The 18,823-nt window shown below is 44.4% G+C and overlaps 1 protein-coding gene and 1 long non-coding RNA gene across 2 annotated transcripts; one reads left to right on the forward strand and one right to left on the reverse strand.

The window, feature by feature from the left end:
• Window positions 1–251: 251 nt before the first annotated feature.
• Window positions 252–17,291, reverse strand: CYTH2 (cytohesin 2). The gene is made up of 12 exons (XM_007439964.4): window positions 17,155–17,291; window positions 14,678–14,825; window positions 12,223–12,289; window positions 11,842–11,960; window positions 11,428–11,508; window positions 10,294–10,406; window positions 9,137–9,285; window positions 8,752–8,863; window positions 4,324–4,400; window positions 3,225–3,296; window positions 1,878–2,032; window positions 252–391 (listed from the first exon to the last, which is right to left on the reverse strand). The coding sequence occupies exons 1-12, from the start codon at window positions 17,171–17,173 to the stop codon at window positions 304–306; spliced, it is 1,200 nt and encodes a 399-aa protein (XP_007440026.1). The 5' UTR covers window positions 17,174–17,291; the 3' UTR covers window positions 252–303.
• Window positions 2,026–7,836, forward strand: LOC112542163 (uncharacterized). The gene is made up of 3 exons (XR_003086001.2): window positions 2,026–2,419; window positions 3,073–3,195; window positions 6,984–7,836. It is a non-coding gene; the product is annotated as an uncharacterized LOC112542163 (long non-coding RNA).
• Window positions 17,292–18,823: the final 1,532 nt, after the last annotated feature.

An 18,823-nucleotide genomic window follows, 5' to 3' on the forward strand; every position in this document is an offset into this window, starting at 1 on the left:
CACTGGAGAAGCTGCCCCAAAACACAAACGATGCATCCATTCCCTGAAATTGCCACCCTGTGGCAGTTCCCAGGCTCAAGCCCCACTGGCAAAGCCCAACAGGGCTAGAGAAAGCTCTGGAGAGACGAGTGGGGCAGTGGGGAGGCTGACATGCCATCAGACTGGCCAAGTAGTGTGGTGGTCCCACAATAGGAATGGGTGGTTTCATGGAGTTCAACCCAGGTGGGCTTGTCAGCAGGTCCAAGAGAGGATACAGGAGGACGTACAGCAAGGGGAAAGGAGGGGGACTAGAGAATCCCCACCTCATGCCTGCTCCTGTTTCTGCTTCACCGAGATCCGTTTCTTGCGGGCAGCCAACATCTCGTAAAAAGGATCCACGCTTACAGCAGCCCTGAGAAAAAGAGTGATATGGAACGTTAAGCCAGAAGCCAGGTACAAAGAGGGAACGGGATTTCTTGTGTTCTGCTTTGCCCCCACTTAAACCTGGGGGGTAGGTAGATTTGGAAGAACAAATTCCAAATCCTGCTTAGCCATTAAGTTAATGGCTGTGTTCATATAACACGCTGCACTCTAAAACTAGTTTGATCTAAGAGAATTTCTGTGTTCATATGACAAGCTATGACCTGAAAATATACCATCTTATGGCTTTTCTTCACAAAGGGTGCTAAGAGAGTGGTTGGGCTCCCACAACATACTGAGCCAACCTTTTAGCTGAGCTTAGCGTATTGTCTGAACCCAGTTAACTCTGGACCTACTAGCTCCATCCGTTGTGTGATACGCACATACTGAATTCAACTAAATTGGATCACATCAGTGCCATAAACATGTGCTTAACAAGGAAGCGGAGAAAGTGGAACAGGGAGGAGAGGAAGTAAAGGGTATATCTATACATATTTGTTTACATATTCAGGTCACAACAAAAGGCATGCTCTTTAGGGAAGCTAAAAGATTACAGTGCAGTGAGGAAATTCAGCCTCTCAGGCCAACAGATTAAGATGAGAAAGTTTTGACTAAGGATTACAACAGGTGATTTACTAAGTCATTTTTAAAGGCAGCAAATTGGACATATCTAAGCTTTATGGGCTATAATATTTTGATTTTTGTGATTTTTGATCATAGATGTTGCCCTACCCACCTACTGGCCTCTCTTTGCGACTGCAGAGAAATGGCACTTCTACAATTTTAGATTCTTGTTTAATTAGCTCTAAGTCTTCAGAGAATCCCACTGTGAATTTATGTCCTATTCAAAATGCTGAGTGAAACATTTAACCATTATTAATCAGCAGCAGTTTCTGCTCTGTGGAAAGATTAAAACTTGGCCCCTTAATTTAGCCTTCCCAGCAATACACTATGTAATTGTACCCCTTCTATTAGATTATCAAATCATCTTTTTCTTCCTCTTTGTCTGGCTTCCAGATCTCCAAGAACTATATTAAGAATTCAGTTTCTTCATTCCTGAACTATGTAACCAAAAGTTTCCTGGACAGAAAAAAATCTCTCTAATTTAATAATATCTCTACATGACAAGTATCAGCTGAGAAGGACAGACAAGATAAAAAACAGGAAAAAAAATCCCTAAAACAATGCCTATGTCTTCCAATATTGAATAGCATTAGCATTTTTTTTTAGAATATCCCCCAAATATTATTAAGTCTCAAAGTAGGATTGCCAAATTCTAGGGAAATTTCAAGATTTGGGGGGAGGCCAAGTCATAAGATATTGTGAATTTCCTGCACTAGAGTTTGGGTTAATGTCCAGAGAAGTCAAAACTGCTGCTTTCTGCTAAATAAAGTCTCAAAATTCAAAGTGGAAGGGTATCTCAGGAGCTAGAACTGGGAATCAGGATTTCTGCAAAAGAAATAATGTCTTATCCTCACTTGATAGATTTAATCCACTCATCCTTTTCTTCCTGTGTAGGCGCCGAGATGCGGTAGACCATATGATTCCCTTCAACCACACGTCCATCCGCTTCAGTCTTGCAGGCCTTGATTAGCTGGCCCTTGTTATTGGGAATGTAGAGTTCAAAACAATTCTAAAAAAAATAAAATAAAACAGTGATGAAAGGAAGAGAAACCCTTTAAAAGGAGAGGCTTTTGCAAAGGGCTTATGAAAATGCCTTCCAGAAGATCTGAGAGTACAGAGAAGGGAAAACAGGAAAAGTGGATTGCAAGGCAGAGGAACGTCTGCTGACGGCATTAGGTCAGCAAACCTGGGGGGAAGTTGCGATAGAATCCAGCCCCTCACCCAACCTATCAATTATTTTTTTCAGTGCCTGGACCTGACTAATGTTAACCCCATAATTTCAAGGAAGTCAAGGTTGCATCAGTCTATACAGGCTTGTCAACTAATAACTGGCCATAGGATCTCTTTGGTGGTAGCATCTTGATTCTGGAATTCTCTTTCCAGAAATATGCATCAGGTAATATCTCTTTAGTTTTATTACTCTTTCATATATAATAAGCCTTTGATTTAACAGACCTCAGTTAGCAGACTTAGGATGCGACAGACAAAATCTGTTTGCTTCTGGACATGTGTAAAATCCTATTTGCTATTTTGTGCATGCATAAAATTCCAGTCAGATGTAATATCCTTCCCCACTATTAGTCAAGCGAGGGTTTACTTGTACAGTGATTCTGCAGTCTTATGATTTCTATTCAGAGTAAGACTGAGTCCAATAGTCCTTACTCCCAGGTAGACCTGCGTAAGATTTCAATCTTTGTTCAGTTCAATCGCTATAGTTTTCTTTTATGACGGCGAAGAGCAGCTTACGATAAAATCAAAAAGCACGGAATAAAAACAAAAGAAAAAACAACAAAAAGTTTAACAGGCATAATATAAGCGCTTTGCTGACTGTTAAGATGCCAGAGCCTGTGATGCCTCTCTGGAAATGGGGGGGAAAAAAATCTTCAGTTCAAACATTACTAGATAGCTGTAAAAACCCCTTAGAAATCCAGCAGAAATGAGATTGTTAATATAAAAGGCTACAGAGGTAAATTAAGCACGCAAATTATCTCTGTTGAAAGTGGCCAGAATTTTTTTTAAAAAGCTTTTGCCAACTCTCTGCCCAACCAGTGCCTTTAAGGCTTGCTGCATTTGCCTGCCTGTCCAAGCATGAGCTGCGGAAAGTTGGTCCGAGGACGGACGATCAAGGCCGACCACGAATCACGTCCAGCGAGCAGTCACTCTGGCAACGCTGTAAGTGATCATAATGCGACACCACTTACTGGTTTCCGTGGGTCTTCTACTTCCCGGATGCTTAGGTTTTCCAGTGGGATGATGCCTCTTGGTTCTTTGTCCTAGAAATGGATTTTAAAAATATGAATGAAACAGGGCAGGCCCAACAATCTGGGTAGGTGGGGCTGAGGGTAATGAAAGCATCTGTTCCAGGAAATCTCTTGGAGGGCAAGGCTTAATGAGTCTTCCCTCATTTGGGATTAGAGTTCCCAGAAGTTTTAACCAGTAAGCTAATGGCTAACTGGAAATTCTCAGAGGTGAACTCTCAATGTATCTGGAAGGCAGACGTTTGGGAAAGACTGTGTTAGATAGACCCTTTCTGGAGTTTGAGGAAGGAGTACTGTTGTGATGAAACAGTTTGAGTGTTGGACACATCCCCCACTCCCCCATGAAACTCACTAAATGCTTATTTCTTAGCCTGAATTCCCTCGCAAGGCAGTTGTGAAGGTAAAATCAAGGGTGTGGATAATCATATCTGATGAGTTCAGATGATATAGATTTAACAAAGCAGAATTAGAGTTTTAACCCAAAGAAATTAGCTCTTCACCAATGTAACAGACCAGGTGGCAGTCTCTTCCTACCTTCTACGTCAGTGTTTCTCAACCTTGGCAACTTTAAGATATGTGGACGTCAACTCCCACATATCTTTGGGGAGTCGACGTCCACGTATCTTAAAGTTGCCAGGGTTGAGAAACACTGTTCTATGTACTCATTTATTTTAGCACTTGGTCGTAGGACTTGGAATAGCACTGGTGATCCTGCATTTGGGTTACTTTTGATTTTGGTTACAACCGTACAAAACATGGGGGTAGCAGTTGTGGACTGGCCGTTGATCTTGCAGAGCTTAGGGGAGCAGTTTGTTGTACCCTGCCCTCTTTCTGCCCACACGTCTTGAAAAAAGTACTCTTTCTTAAGCAGCTTTTCTACTTCAAGTTGGGATACTTTTCCTGGATTACCATACTGTTGTCAAGATCCTTCCTGCCCAACGTGGGCCATTGTGGGCCCTCAATTGCAAACCCTAGGACTCCTAGATTCCCAGTTGCTAATAGGGGGAGTGCAGGATGGGTGGGAGAGGGAAACTGTACTAACTGTGGTGTATTCAAAGTAATAGAGGCAGTTGTCAGTCAAGATGAACCAGCGTCGCTTCCATGTCTTCACCCGTCCTCCTGAAAACAAGAAGGGGAATCAGTCCTTATTTTCAGTGTATTTGTAGTTTGGTCGCTAATCTTTCTCTACCTTCATACTTTGGGGCAGGAAGCCATGCTTATGAAGAAAGCCAATGCAACAAAGAGTTCAGAAACAACGTAAGACCAAAAAGGGGGCGGGGGGGGGGGAGAAAGGAAGAACAAGACGAAAAGAGCACAAAATGAATCAAAGTAATTAAACACAGCTGGAAATGATTCCAGGAGTTTGCAAAATAGTACCTTTTCCAACAGTGGATTTATTTTATGAGCATTAAGGTTTTCCAATTACTGTCCCCTGTTTTTTTTAATGCAAAAATGAGAATGGATACAATTCCAGATCCGTTCTATGCAGACGTTTGTAAGGCTGTCCTGAAGCTTGTAATAGTGGCGGTAGCTTTAATTTGTCATCAATCTGCACATGTGTTTTAGCAACTAAGTATCAGGGCTACCATTGAGCATAAATTGACACTCCAAAGCAAATACACTCCTCACTTCAGACAAGCTGTTCCAACAAAGCATAGCTGTGTCTCAGGAGCAAATCTCCTTTAAGCAAGGTCACTGTGGAGGAGTCTGGGAGAAACGTCTAGCTTCCAATGCCTCTCCGAACAAAGTTCTCAACTCCAAAGGGAAGCAGCTTTTGCATAAGCGCTCAATTCTTCTGAATAAAACTCAACCCCCATTTTCAGAAAAAGGAGGGCTTTCAGCATGCAAAGCAAGCAACTGCTATAGGCTTGAAGCAAGATACAAGTTCAGATCTGTTGCCAGCTGCATTTGCAAAGCCAACAGTCATTCCCAGCTTGAGGCAAAGCTAATCCGTACGGATGCATGGGTGCAGGTCTGGCTTATCACTGGATAAGGATTCCAACTCTTCTTGTTTTTGCGGTCCCCAATTCCTTACAGTAAGTTAACTTCAAAGAGAGTATTAGCCTCTCTTGTGGAAATGGACAAAGCTATGAGATCCAAAAATACTCTTCCAGGAACTTAAGAACACACCAAAAATCCATGTAACCCAGTCTTCTGCTGCTTCCGACAATTGCCAGGCAGATACTTCTGGGAAGCTAAGAAGGACAGCTTGAAGGCTGACATTCAGTAACATGTTGCCTCTCAATAAAGAGATTGCATCTCGCACTCTGCATGAGTATTATAAAGTACAAGGAATCTATGCTCTGTTGCAGGCACCTTCTCTCTCTCTCGCTTGCTTTAATATGGGAAAAAAGGGTAAGCCTGTTTTCTAAAGAGTAATCTATTAAGACAGGTGGACTATTTATGACATGTAGATTGTGGACAATCCACAATCTACATGCGTACCTCTCAAAATACCTACAACTCCACTGTTAAAATATGGTGGTAATAGGGCTGAAAATAGCAAAATAGGTAGGGGAGTTAGTGCAAAGCCTTTGGGAGATGAAACTTTCTCATCCCCCCCCATGAAACTTGCTCAGCCTCCCAATCCATTAAAAAAAGTCCCCCAATTGTTTACCCTTCCCTTCCAGTGGCACCACAGCCTCACTGTATGCAGCCCTGCCCTAAAGCTGTAAGCATGATCAATTCAGACCTCTGTCAACAGCTGTGTCTATTACCTGGTAGCTTGCTGCAATGGGAGGGGGGGGAACAGATTGAGAGAGAAGGGAAAGTGTCAGAAAGAGAGGGGGACAGGGGATGTCAAAAAGAGAGAATGGGTGCCCCCACCCACTGCTTTTGCTGCAGCCCCGCCCTCTAATGAGCAAATGGTCCCAAACAGATGATCATCGAGGGAATGATATAATTCTCAACAGAAAATGGGTGCTCGCCCCTGCATCAAGACGTGTACCATTCTGGGGATGAAGAGAATGCTAGCTCCTTACATCTCCTCCACATTCACCTTGTACCGACTGAACCCAGTCACATCCAGTATTACAACATTTCCAACCCCTCCATGCCCTAACCCCCAACCCCGACCCCTTTCCACTCCAAAATGCCCCAGGCAAACCAGCTTTCAGCTGCAAAGCAAAAGGCCCCCTCCTCTCACCTACCTCCTGGTTTGGGGGCAGTATTCAGACAGTAGAACAAATGTAGTCCGCGCCGTGGGATGGTGGAGGAGAGAGGGGGGCAGGGTAGCAGTGGTGGGGAAAGAGGGGAGCAAAGAGAGAGAAAAAAAGGTAGGGACCAGGGAGTCAGGATAGAGAAAATGGGTGTGAGAAAGAGAGAGGAAGAGAAAAAGAGAGAGAGAGAGAGAGAGGAAGAGAGAGAAAGGAGAACAAGTTACATCAACATAAGGTAGAAGTACATGGTCAAATCAAAAATCCTCCAACACAGACATAGGCATTTGGGGGCAAAGGGACTGGGGAATGGGACAGGCAGAGGGAGGAAGGTGTTAAATTTTATGGGGATGGGTATAAAAGGGACAGGCATAACTTTGCTAAATGATAAAGCCTTCTAAGCCTTTGACAAATTACAGGAAATCCTATCTCTAGAAGTTTAGGTGACATTTGCAAACCATGATACAACCAATTTTGCTACATACTAGCCTCCACAGGGAGGCAAAACTGATTGTAGTAAAAGTTTGCCAATCCCTGGTCTCTACAGGTAGGTGTATGACATCATCAAGGGCTGTGGCCTGTCCAGCCAGCTGCATCCCAGTCAAGCCAGGAATTCAGATTCCAAGCACGGCTCTTCAAAATTCATTAACTGTTCATTTAATTCCTCTGTGAGGAAAGTGACTGGGCTAAGCTGTATTTTTTTCCCTTGCTCAAATAGTGCTATTTTTCTCTCATCTCCTCCACCTTGAAGACATGTCGTTTGGGCCACACGATCCTTCCTCTTCCCTTTACTGTCCATCTGCCTTGCTCTACGTCAGAGTTTGGCAACCAAAGGCCTGTAATAATATTTTGCCTACAGCAAACGCTACATTGTAGTGGTGCTCTATCAAACTCAAGAGTGCAGGAAAGGGTGATGTGACAGGAAACAGCCACATCCTTGGAGGAAGAACTTAGTGGCCATAGCTTGGTTTCTTTAACCAGCAAGTGTGAAAGCACCTCCGTTTGTATCCTTCTACCCTCACCTTGTTCTCTGCTCTGAGGTCTAAGATTTGCCGTGAGAGCAAAAGGACACACTGGAATGTCTGCCCTCACTGAAGTTCTAACCAGATCATGGAACAGCAAGATAAGGCACTGCTACGACTCTCACCTCAGGCTCCTTGTAAGGAACCAGGACTCAGTGATCAGACTCCCACCTTGCCACCACGTGTTTCCAAGGAAGACTGAATGTTAAGGTTCCCAAGCACCTCTCAGACCACATTGCCAGCTTGCCCAGTCACTTAAAACAGCCGATCCCAAGGATTTATAAAATCTTTGACTCCAGGATTGTTCCTCAGTCCAAGCTACTATTTCTGGCATAAGGACACACCTATGGATTTCTTCTGGCTGGTTCTGAGTTTACATTCCTGGTCACTGTGTGAGCTTTGCCTGCTTGGGATCATATGCTTCTGGCCTACTTTGGATTGACAGGAAGATTCCCTGAGGGTCCCAAAGCCTACCTACTTCATGCCTGACTCTTGTCAAGAGTACTATCCCACTTTGCTTCAAGATAACAATGACATCATAGAGCCGCATCTCCTTGTCCAGGAAGGAATTCTTTCCCTCTGGCTTACAAAGCAGCCTGAGAGTACAGAATTATCCTACAATGCGTGTTTTTATCTACACTAATGGAATTGTTTTATGACAGAGGTTACATTGGTAGTAATCCTGCTTATTGTCCTAAATCTGTTTAGAAGAGTGGAAAAGTAAGGATTGCACAATCTGAATATGAATCCAGATTTAAGTCTCAGCATCCTGGAAAATTTCATTGTTTTAACCCCCCGACCCCCCAACTTACAGATGCATCCAATAGGTTTGAAAAGGTACAAGCAATAATGGCGAAACGTCAGACGCCAGAGATAGGGCTTTCAGTGGCCTGACACTGGGGTTTCAGTTACTTGCCTGCTTTTAAAGGCAATCCACAAAAATCCCAGCAGACCCCTCTCATCATCTGTCAGAGAAGATCCACCTCAGTGTGGAACCGGGAGGTGGGGAGAAAAGGAAGATCTCTGCAGTTCAATGGATCCCCATGGGTTATATATATCTTTGGTTAATGGGAAAGGGAGGGACATCAGGGTGGATTTCAGGAGGATCCCTTTGATCTGATGAAGAGAGAGGTCATGCTTTAAATGACACAACAGGTGGGGGGGAAGAGAGGAGAGTGCAGAGACGTGCAAAGATCGTGGGGTAGTGGTGGTGGGAGAGGGCGGGGGAAGGGTAATGGGGGACAGGAGAAAAGGCCATAGTGTTTAAGGGGAAACAGGGGGCGCGCCTCTCACCCAGCTTGAGGAGCCAGCCCTCGCGATCAGGGTTAAAAAATGTGTGTGTCAAGTCGTTCCCATCGTCCTCTGGGATCTTGAAGGGCTCATTACGGATGCTGTCATACAGATTCTAGGGGGAGGGGAGGAAGGAGAGGAGTTATAGGCAGACCACACCCTTTTCCATCTTGGCAAGGATAAAAGATGGCATGTTTGAGTTTCCACAGCACTGATACCATGCTTGGTTGAATATACAATGGAGAGGACAAAATAATACAGAAAATGCACTTACAAACAAAAGCAAAATATTTAAAATGAATGTGCAAGAAATTGCAGTCACAGCAATAGCACACAGAATCCATCTAGCTGAAAAACAGGCCTTGCATTCACTTGGCTAGTTCCTCACCCGCAGCAACTCCTCCGGCAAGTCCCCCCCGTCATTGATACCACGGTTCATAGTGATGAACCTCTCAACTGTGGGCTTGTCTCGGACATTGGGATTGTGAAGGCTGGTGTTGAGCATGATCACTGCGAAAGAGAGGACGTAACACGTATCTGGGGGAGGAAGGGGAAACCAATAAGAAAGTATTTCAGTGTTTATTTCTATGCATCTGAATAGATGTGATGTATAGGCTTTTCTGGTTATAAATCCTCATCAGAGAATTAAATCGTTACTATAGGAAAAATACCTGATGGAACGTAAACTATGGAATTGCAGAGTAGTGAATAAACTGCGGCTCATTGTTTTGTGATTCCTGCATCTTTTGGGCTGCTCTGAGTGCTAAGAGTATGCTTATTACACAGGAGGCGAGAGCATTTGGACAGGATCATTTCAGGCTGCTATGTAATGGTATGTGGGAAAGACCTTAGGAGACAGGAGGAAGAGCCACAGCCTAGAGAACCGCCATGCAAAAGATACCTCAGCCCATAGAAGCCGAAGGGACATGGGAAGCATTTCAGAAAGAACCCTCCCTAGTTTTCTGGAGAGTAAAAGTAAAGGAGGGGAGAAATACTTTCAGACTTGCAAGATTATGTTAATGTAACCTTATAATAAAAAACAGAGCTAGTACTCATAGTTGTGCTTCTTGTCTGGACTAACTTGAAGGCCTAACAGGCGACAAGAGAAAATATTTTAGAAATACTTCCTGCATGAAGCAACATAAACACTTCAGGGAAAGAACACTAGGCTAAGCTTTTTTCTAATGTGCTTAGGTAATTTTTTTAAAAAAGAAAAGGAAATATTCAAACATAACACTCCTATCACCTTCATATATGTAATATAGTCTCATAGTCTCACCTTATTCTACACAAGCTATTCCTAACAAGTAGTTTTTAGAATACTTAGCTCTTATGATTCCGACAAACAGGTACTGTGACTCAAAGAACAGCTATAACTACAGGTAGTCCCCAGTTTAAGAATGAAGGGAATAAATGGCAGAAACGTCCTTGTACTCAACATTCAGAATCTAACCCAAGTACTGCCAGCATTCTTCGTTAACCCAGAGAAAGTCTGTAGTTCACATCTAAAGAGACCCCCATTCTCTTTCTCAGGAAATGCTCTACCTGTAGACTGAAAGACCCCTGGGTTGCACAGGCAGTACCGCTGGGCAAAGGCTTCCATCATACGATCAATTTTCTGGGCTTCTCCTGGTAATCGAAAACTCCACAGGAACTGCCTGCAAAGGGGAATGGGAAGCCATGAATAAAGACACAGTTGTCTATTCTGAAATATTGGATATATTCTTTATTTTGAAAACTAGCACAGATCCCATTACACAAGATGATTTCGTATCTGGGATCTTTTGCATCCTGTGTCTTTCTCTCCTCTTTCATCACTATGTATATGATTTTAAGCGCTCCCTATATCTAGCAAAGACCGAAGTGCTCCTCAAAACGAGCAACCACTCCAATTTTCCTGCCAGCATCTCTAAATCCATTTCAAAGTACAAATATTGCACGATTAGAAAACAAATTCAAATTTAGGCTCTGCATCCTGCATTCGGAGAGATGCCCCTTTCTTTCTTTCTGTTCCCTGCTGGGCTTATTGTCCTACCATCGTTGTTCTTTTGCCTTGCGCCGTTTTTCTGTTTTTGTTTTCTTCTACTGTCCTTTGTTTTTAGATGTTTTAACAATTGTAAGCCACCCAGAGTTGTTGGGAATCAGGCGGCATATAAATTTAATAAATTATTATCTTTATCATTATCATTATTCTGTGTACCTGGGGTGGATAACCTACAACGTTCCCAGCCATAGCGAACACACCACTATGCAGTTGGGAGTTACAGTTTAGCAAAATCTGGAAGGCCAAAGGATCCCCACCCACTTGTATAGAAAGATATCATGAGATAGTTAAGAAATGGTGTATGGTGATGTAGAAAACCCAAGAGCAAATCCTGGTTTGGGATAATGAATGGGACAAATGCCAAAGGGTGGCATTTTCCCTCCTACAAAATTAAAGGAAGGATTGTGGGAATTGATGCCCACCCATCTAGAGGGCCCTGGGTTGGGAGAGGCAGGAACAAATGAGTTGCCATCTGGCAAGCTCTGCTTTCCTTTAGCAGGAGAAACTTAGTAAATTCTTGCTATTACTTCCCCTGTCAGCATCGGAAGGGGAGGTACTGCAGCCAAAAGGTTGGAAAACTCCTGTAGCAAACAAGGGCTCTAATACAGGAGATGGCTGAGGATTTCCAGACTCACCTGAGCGCTTGCACTAGGTTGAGGTCAGTAAATTCATGCAAATCAACAAAGGCGTGGAGCACAGCAATATTAAACTCCTCCCTGAATAAAAGGTTAAGAGAGTTTGTGTTAATCCTGCCCCTTTGAAGGAACAGTTATTCCTGGCATCCCCATCAACGAAAGGATTACCCTACTTTTTTCCCTCACGTTCACCTTCTCCTTAACCTGCTTAGGTCTCACTCTAAAAAGTCCAGACTGGGTCTTCTCTCACTGGCAACACACTCTCCTTCTGAATAAATTTAATCTATCACACTTTAGTGTTATGTTCTTTTCCAGTGTCCCAGGAAGCGCCATAATTTAATCTGCACTGGGTTATCAAGGGCTGCATCTTTCTGACTCTCGTCTGCTCCTCCCATCACTGCCACTCTTGCTCACCTCTCACCAAGGTAGTCCCCAATGGCTGTCTTGTTGAGGCCTTCCCCTTTGTAGAGGAAGCGAGCAATGTCCTCGGGTGTGGAGCGCAGTAGTTCATTTTCCACCAGGAACTGTATTCCCTGGAAAAGATGATGAAGTCAAGAAGTGCAGAACAGGCATAGGAATCTGAGTACAAGTATGTTCCCACCCTCCAAAATACATTTAACTCTGAAATCTCAGAGATGGGTTTCCTGCCCTTCAATTATATAATTCCACCCTGATCAGGTCTGGAAAAAAACGGTGATTTCTCATTCCCAACAATTCCTGTCTCATCGGGAAACATTTGTTTTCCCTTGAACAAATCTTCAGTTATCGTAACATGCAAACCCATCACCCACTTACTTTTTTGGGATCCATGTTGAACTTCTTACGCCCCATCCCCATCTTCCGGTTTCTCTGTAGAGTTTTACTGTCCAAGACAAAGAATCACACCTTTGACTCTTAAAGAAAGGGACTGCAACGTTTTAAACTCACGCAGACTTTTGAACACACATACAGGTAGTCCTTGGTTAACGATGGTAATTGGGACCAGAATTTCCGTTGCTAAGTGATGCGGTCGTAAAGCGTGATGTCACATGACTTTCACTAGGGATGGAAATCCTGGCAATTCCCGTTACCACCTTTAACTGAATCTCACCAGTCATTAGGTGAAGACCCACCTGATCCAAGCCACTCCTGGCTTGGTCCCTCCCAGCCCTGAGCCTTGGCAAGGTAAGGGACTGCCTTCTCTTGAACTCCCCCCACCTGCCTATCTCCCCTGCATCTCTTCCCTTTCTGGCCACTCTGCACAATGGCACTCAGTGGTGGTGGCGGTGCTGGTGCTGAAATAGGGGCCCAGGACCTTCAGCAGCCTCAGCCAGCCACTGCTGCCCCTGGGCCCCTCCTTCGTCCCCAGCGCCGGCTTTCCCAAGCATTGTGAGAAGGACACACATGATTTGGACAACAGCACCCATGGCCTTGGGAAGAAGGCCTGGTGCGGCCAGCGACTGCCCTGCATAGGGCCAGGCTGAACATGCCTGTTAGCAGTGGGAGGAAAAAGACAGTGAAGGTCAGCTGGGTGCAGCAGGGCTGGCAGAGTGGAGGATGGTGGGGGCTTTGCACTATGGTGCTGGCATGGCTGGCCACGGTGCAGGGCTTGAGGTGGCACTCCTCAGTGGCAGCAGCAGCAGCACTGGGTCTGAAGTAGAGGCCCATGGTGGCGGCGGCTGGCTGAGACTGCTGAAGGCTAAGTGCTGCTGTACAAGGCGGTCATAAGGGCAGAGGTGGCAGGGGGGAGATAGGTGGATGGGGGGAGTTGACGTGCCCCTGCGGTCATAAGTGCAGGCAGGCAGGCAGGCTGCCAAGTGCTCAAGTTTTGATCTTGTGACAATGGGGCCCAGGCATAAGTACCATTTGTTCAGTGCTGCTGTAACTTTAAACGTTCACTGAACAAGTGGTCGTTAACCAAGGACTACTGTAAATGCTTCTGGCTTCACTAGATCCTAAGCATGCCCTCGCTGTCACTTTTTATCCAGAACTTTGTCTTTTGTTTATTTAAAATATACATTTTACTGTGAATGTACAGAGTTCCCCCATTGGGGGGAGATGGGTGGTTGAAAAATTCAATAAATAAATAAATAAATAAAATAAATAAAATGGAAAATATATATTTTAAATAAATGGAAAAGGAAGGTAAAATGAGCAGCTAGAAAAAGAATGTAAACGAGGAGAAGGACAAACCGTTTAAAGTTAGATTTAAATAGTCCTGGGCATAAGCAGCCAAATCCTAACTTGTTCTTGGCACTGATGCAAATAAAAACACATTTTTAAAAGGAAGAGGATACAAAATGGGAGAAGATTTCTCTTCTCCATATAATATAGATTTTGTGGGTGCTGTTTAAAATAAACAGCTCCTTTCTAGCAATCATTTATTTTCTTTCTCCCAAGAATGATGCCACCTCACAATACCCCATTGTTCTCATGACATAATACAAGTAGCCCTTAATGCAGTTCCCCCAGCCATAATAGAGAAAGCTGCCTGCTTCACAAACAACAAATGGTTCCTGCAAGGCAAGGGAAGAGGTTCAGCCTAGTATTCCCTTCAGTTAAGGCTGCAATCCAATAAAATAACTTTTTGTCAATGACTTACATGGATCTTGATTTGAATAACCAACTTCCATCAGTTAAAACTGTATATGACTATATACTATACTAGGCACTGTCTTTACAAAGGCATTCCTTCTATCTCCAAAGTAAGAACAGAAAGCTTAAGATACAAGTAGTCCTTGTTTAGTGACTGCCTCGTACAGTGACCATTTGCAGTTACAATGGTGATGAAAAAGTAACTTTACGACCAATCCTTGCATTTACGACCGTCACAGGTCTGTTAAGCAAAGGGAAAGCTGAAGTAAGATTGTAAGCACAGTCGTGGTTTTACTTAGCAACTGCTTCACTTAACAACCAAATTGCTGGTCCCAACTGTGGGCACTAAACATGGACTACTTGTAATACTATTTATATAAAATCTGTTGCTCAATAATCAGGGGCATCCTTAAAAAAACATAGGCACTCAGATTTTAGAGATTTCAAAAATACTTTAGGCTGCATTTCATGTATTATATATGGGAGGAAAATCTCAGAAGTCAAGGAAACAGTAGATAATTAGAACTGGCATATTCTGAGATGACTCAGGGACTCAATGTGTTTGGAGAAGACTGGAACAGTCTGAGAAAGACCTCTCTTGAAACCATGATGTAATGATAAGGAAGCAGTCACCAGACAATACTGAAGTCTCTCTAGGGAGAAGGGAATCCCTCACCTTCCTTCATTGGCCTCCAGCCCCTCCACCTCATTCATGGCTTCACTGAGTTCATCTCGCAAGCGTTGGATTTCCACCAGGAGCTCCTGTTTCCGTCGCCGGATGTTCTCCAACTCTAGCCTCTCCTCTGGTGTCAGGTCTGGAGGCACTGCGATGGAAGGAAGAAAGTGGATTGAAGAATATACTCTTCTTGTCATTTTGATCATTCGGCAATAGAAACCATAGCCAGGAAGAGGGCACCAAATCAGAGAAAGCCAGAGGCACCTTCTCCAAAAAGCTGACATGCATCTTCATGCCTCCATTTCAGCAACTTACGACAGGGTTGCATAATCACAAGGGGACATATGTGTATTAGACTTCGACTCCCTGCTCAGGCAGGATCAGCCCTTCAAGGTAGACTAGATCAGAAACAGATTCCACAGAAAGTCTACAACTATTCTTTATAGAGATAGGCTATAATAACAGAAACTTGCAAGCCTGGCTGTGTTTTACCTCTTCTCCCTTTTATATCCCAGAGAACGAGGGAGGAGCCTGCCAGAGTCTCTTCCCAATGCTATCTTGCTTCCCAGGGCTTAAGGAATGGTTCAACCCTATTAGCTTATAGAATAATCTTGCCTATTTCCCTTAGGGTCATCTCCCCAACTCTCTAGTGTTTCTCAACCTCAGGAACCTTAAGATGTGTGGACTTCACCTCCCAGAATTCCCCAGCCAGCATGGGGAGGTGGTCCACACATCTTAAAATTGTTGAGGTTGAGAAACACTGGTCTATAACCAGATCCAAATGAAAGCGTACCTGACAGATGGCTGTTTAGCCATTGTCTAAACACATCCAGCAAAGGGGAGCCCCCGGCCTTGTTAGATCATTGGTTTCATTAACCGCTCCAGCCACAATCTTTCCTACCATTCAGTCGGAATCTATCCTCTCTGCTTTGGGACTGACAAGTCCATACAATGCTGATCTTCAATGTTGTATAAATGCTTATTATCACTCTTTCATCGTCCGTGTTATGTTTACAGCGCACTCCTCCTTCCCACAAGGACTTACGACCGACTTAATACAATTCCAATCTTGTTAGCAGATGCAAGCTTTGAAGTGGTTATTTCACATTCATTTACGAAGTGTGTGTAAGAGGGACCGAGTTGTCAAGAAACTGAACGTTGATCTTTGCACAGCCCAGATGCTCAACGGTGCCTTTGAGGCACTAACAACAGCACAGCCTATGTCACAGGGTTGTTACAAGCAGGAAATGGGATGAGGAGCAGAGAATCAGCTATGTTGCATTGGGCTTCTTGAAGGAAAGCCCTTCAAGAGATATAAAATAATAAAAAAAACTTTGCACAAGCCACTTCCTCTAGGATGTCCACCTTCCAGCTCAGAGGCACACCCAAAACAGTAAATTATATGGAAGACAGCTTGCAGGTGTGGGCATAGGTCCTCTGAGTAATTCTTATGCTTTTTTTTTTTTTTTGGTAAAAGCAATGCGGCGGGGTGGGGGGTGGGGATAATGACCAAAATCTTTCTGGGCTATAAAAACTTTCATTCATACCAAAGAGGAAAAGGGTGTTCTTTAATTAATTTTATTACAAACATAAGGAACCCCGAGGCAATAAAAATCTGGAATACTCTGAAACATAATATAAATGCTAATTCGCCTTATTAATAATGATTGTAACAAATTATGCCTAGACACCTTTTTAAACCAAGAACTGGGCTCCCATGATAGCTCGCAAACATTTAAATTAAATAATATTAATAAACTAACAAGGTGTAGCATTATTAGCAGGGGTAACATGTGGGGAAAAAAACCCCTACAGGATGAGAGTCTATGACTTATTTAGACAATTCCCCCCCTTCCCCTCGCAGCATGGTTGGGTCCAACCACACACAATTGCCCCTTCCCTTCCCCGAGGGATAGTACAAGCCTCCTATTTAAATTGTAACGGTGTTTTTTAGAGCCTCGCTTCCAGCCATCAGGCCGAAGCGGCTTGTCTCATCAATTCTCTCAATAGGTCGGCAATATCCCCCCGGCCTCTTTCCAGAGCCGCTTGAATAGACTCCCATTTTACCTAACTGGAAGTCACAGCTTTCCTAGACAATGGTGCATTCCAACCTCTCCCCTCCCCGTCATGGTACAGCCTAAAAATTCCACCCCCTACCCGATTCGCGTAATGGTATATCTTAGTGGATGGAACGCGTCAGATGACTGTCATTAAATGGATAAAATCTTGATTCCCCCCCCCTTTCCTTACGAGGGAATGGCCCATCCATGCATCCCCCTTTTATTTCGCATGGTTTACTCCAGCCTCACCCCTCTTTGTAAGGATCGGCCCCGCCCCCTATGCAACTGGTACTGAATGGCTCAGTCCACCCACTCTTTTTCCCATTGTAGTTACTGGGCGGGTCTCGTAATGGCACTATCTGCCCATTTCCCTCCCCTATTTAAGCTTCCCAATGGAAAAGTCTTAGGGGGCCCTACCATAGATACCGTCCTCCATGACGACCAGAGTGCCCCCAAACAGGGCCAAAGGGAACCCCAGTTTCTCCTTGTCTCCTTTCTTCGGGGCTTCAACAGCTATGCCTTCCTTCGGCAGCCTGGTTCTATACTGAAAGGAACATTCCTCCCCTCATGAAAAGCGTAGCCAATAGGAAAGAAGAATATGGAGAGCAACCACCTGACAGCTAGGAGAAGGAGCCAATAGAAATGGGAGGACGTCCTCCTAATTTACATGTACACTCGTAGCAGCCAATAGGCATCCTCGGCACGATATTGACAGCGGAGTATTGCAATAAAATCTTACAATGGCCCACCCGATCATTTTCGTGGCTTTGCAGTCGACGCTGTACTTTGAGCCGTTCCATTCTGTGCGCGTCTCAACAAAGATATAGCAAATGTATAGAGAAATTATTCAATTGACTGCGGAAGGATTTTTTTCATTCCGATCCAAACTGCACCAACTCCTGCTGTTGCTACTGTATTTCGTTTCCAGTTATTCTAAGCTATTCTGAGTTTTGTTTCTGTCCAGGAAAGACAAATGATTTTCCAATCTAGTCCAGAGGTTGGCGGTGTCTAAGATTTGTACGTTTATGAACTCCGAACATCTAAGCGTCACCTTTCGAGTTCCGCCTTCCTTGCGTAACTGTCAATCAGGATGAGTGAACCAAAAGCAACCCAATGGAGTCTGCCTACCGTATACGGGCTGCAAAAATCCTGCTCATCAGGAGATGCGGCAAAGGGCAGGGTTTTCCACCCTGGGCCACTAAGGTGCGTGGAGTTCAGTTCCCAGAATATGCCGGCTGGGGAATTCTGGGAGTTGAAATCCACACCTCTTAAAGTTGCCCAGGTTGAAAAACATTGAGTTAGAGCTGTCTCCTTGCTGCCATCTTGTGGTCAGCTGGAAATTTGCAGGCCAGGTATAGTAGGCCTGCCAGAGACATCGAGCTCATGTCTCCGTGACCACTCACCAGGGAACTACTTTTAGATGCCACATCGGTGTGACATTGCCTTTATCTCATCCCCACCTTTGGCTGAGATGCCTTAAAACCATCTTTAGCTGTTCTGGTTTTAAAATAGCGCTTTTCCTTTTCTCTGGACACAACGGTTGCCGTGGACACGACTGAGCACATGTCATCACTTTTATACCCAGGTTGAGTGCGAGCGCTAGACGTGTGTTTACCAAATTGAACACAAAGTACAAAGTTGAGTTTCACCCCCGAGAAAGAGACAGGCACTTCCAGTTGTTGGTTCTGCTCCCAGTGAGCGCGTTACAGGTAGTCCTCATTCAGCGACCATTTGTTCAGCGGCCGTTCAAAGTTACAACGGTGCTGAATGAGGGGACTTACGACTGTTCCTTGTAGTTACAGTCGTCGCAGCATCCCCACAGTCACATGGTTGCGATTTGGGTGCTTGGCAACTGGCTCACAGTTACGACATTGCAGTGTCCCACAGTCACATGATCGCCATTTGCGACCTTCACTGCTGGCTTCTGACAGGCGAAGCCAGCAGGAGGTTGCAAATGGCAACCACGTGACTGTGGGACTCTGCGACTGCGCGGGATTCGCCTAAAGACGGCCACTGGAACTGCTGCACCTGCCGTAGTAAGTCATGTGACATTGTGCTTTACGACCGCATCATATAGTAACGGCGT

The sequence above is a fragment of the Python bivittatus genome, unplaced genomic scaffold, assembly GCF_059951505.1.
Source record: "Python bivittatus isolate LINGU-HERP-01145 unplaced genomic scaffold, Pbiv_v1 ctg000440_np1212, whole genome shotgun sequence".
Taxonomy (NCBI): Eukaryota; Metazoa; Chordata; class Lepidosauria; order Squamata; family Pythonidae; genus Python; species Python bivittatus.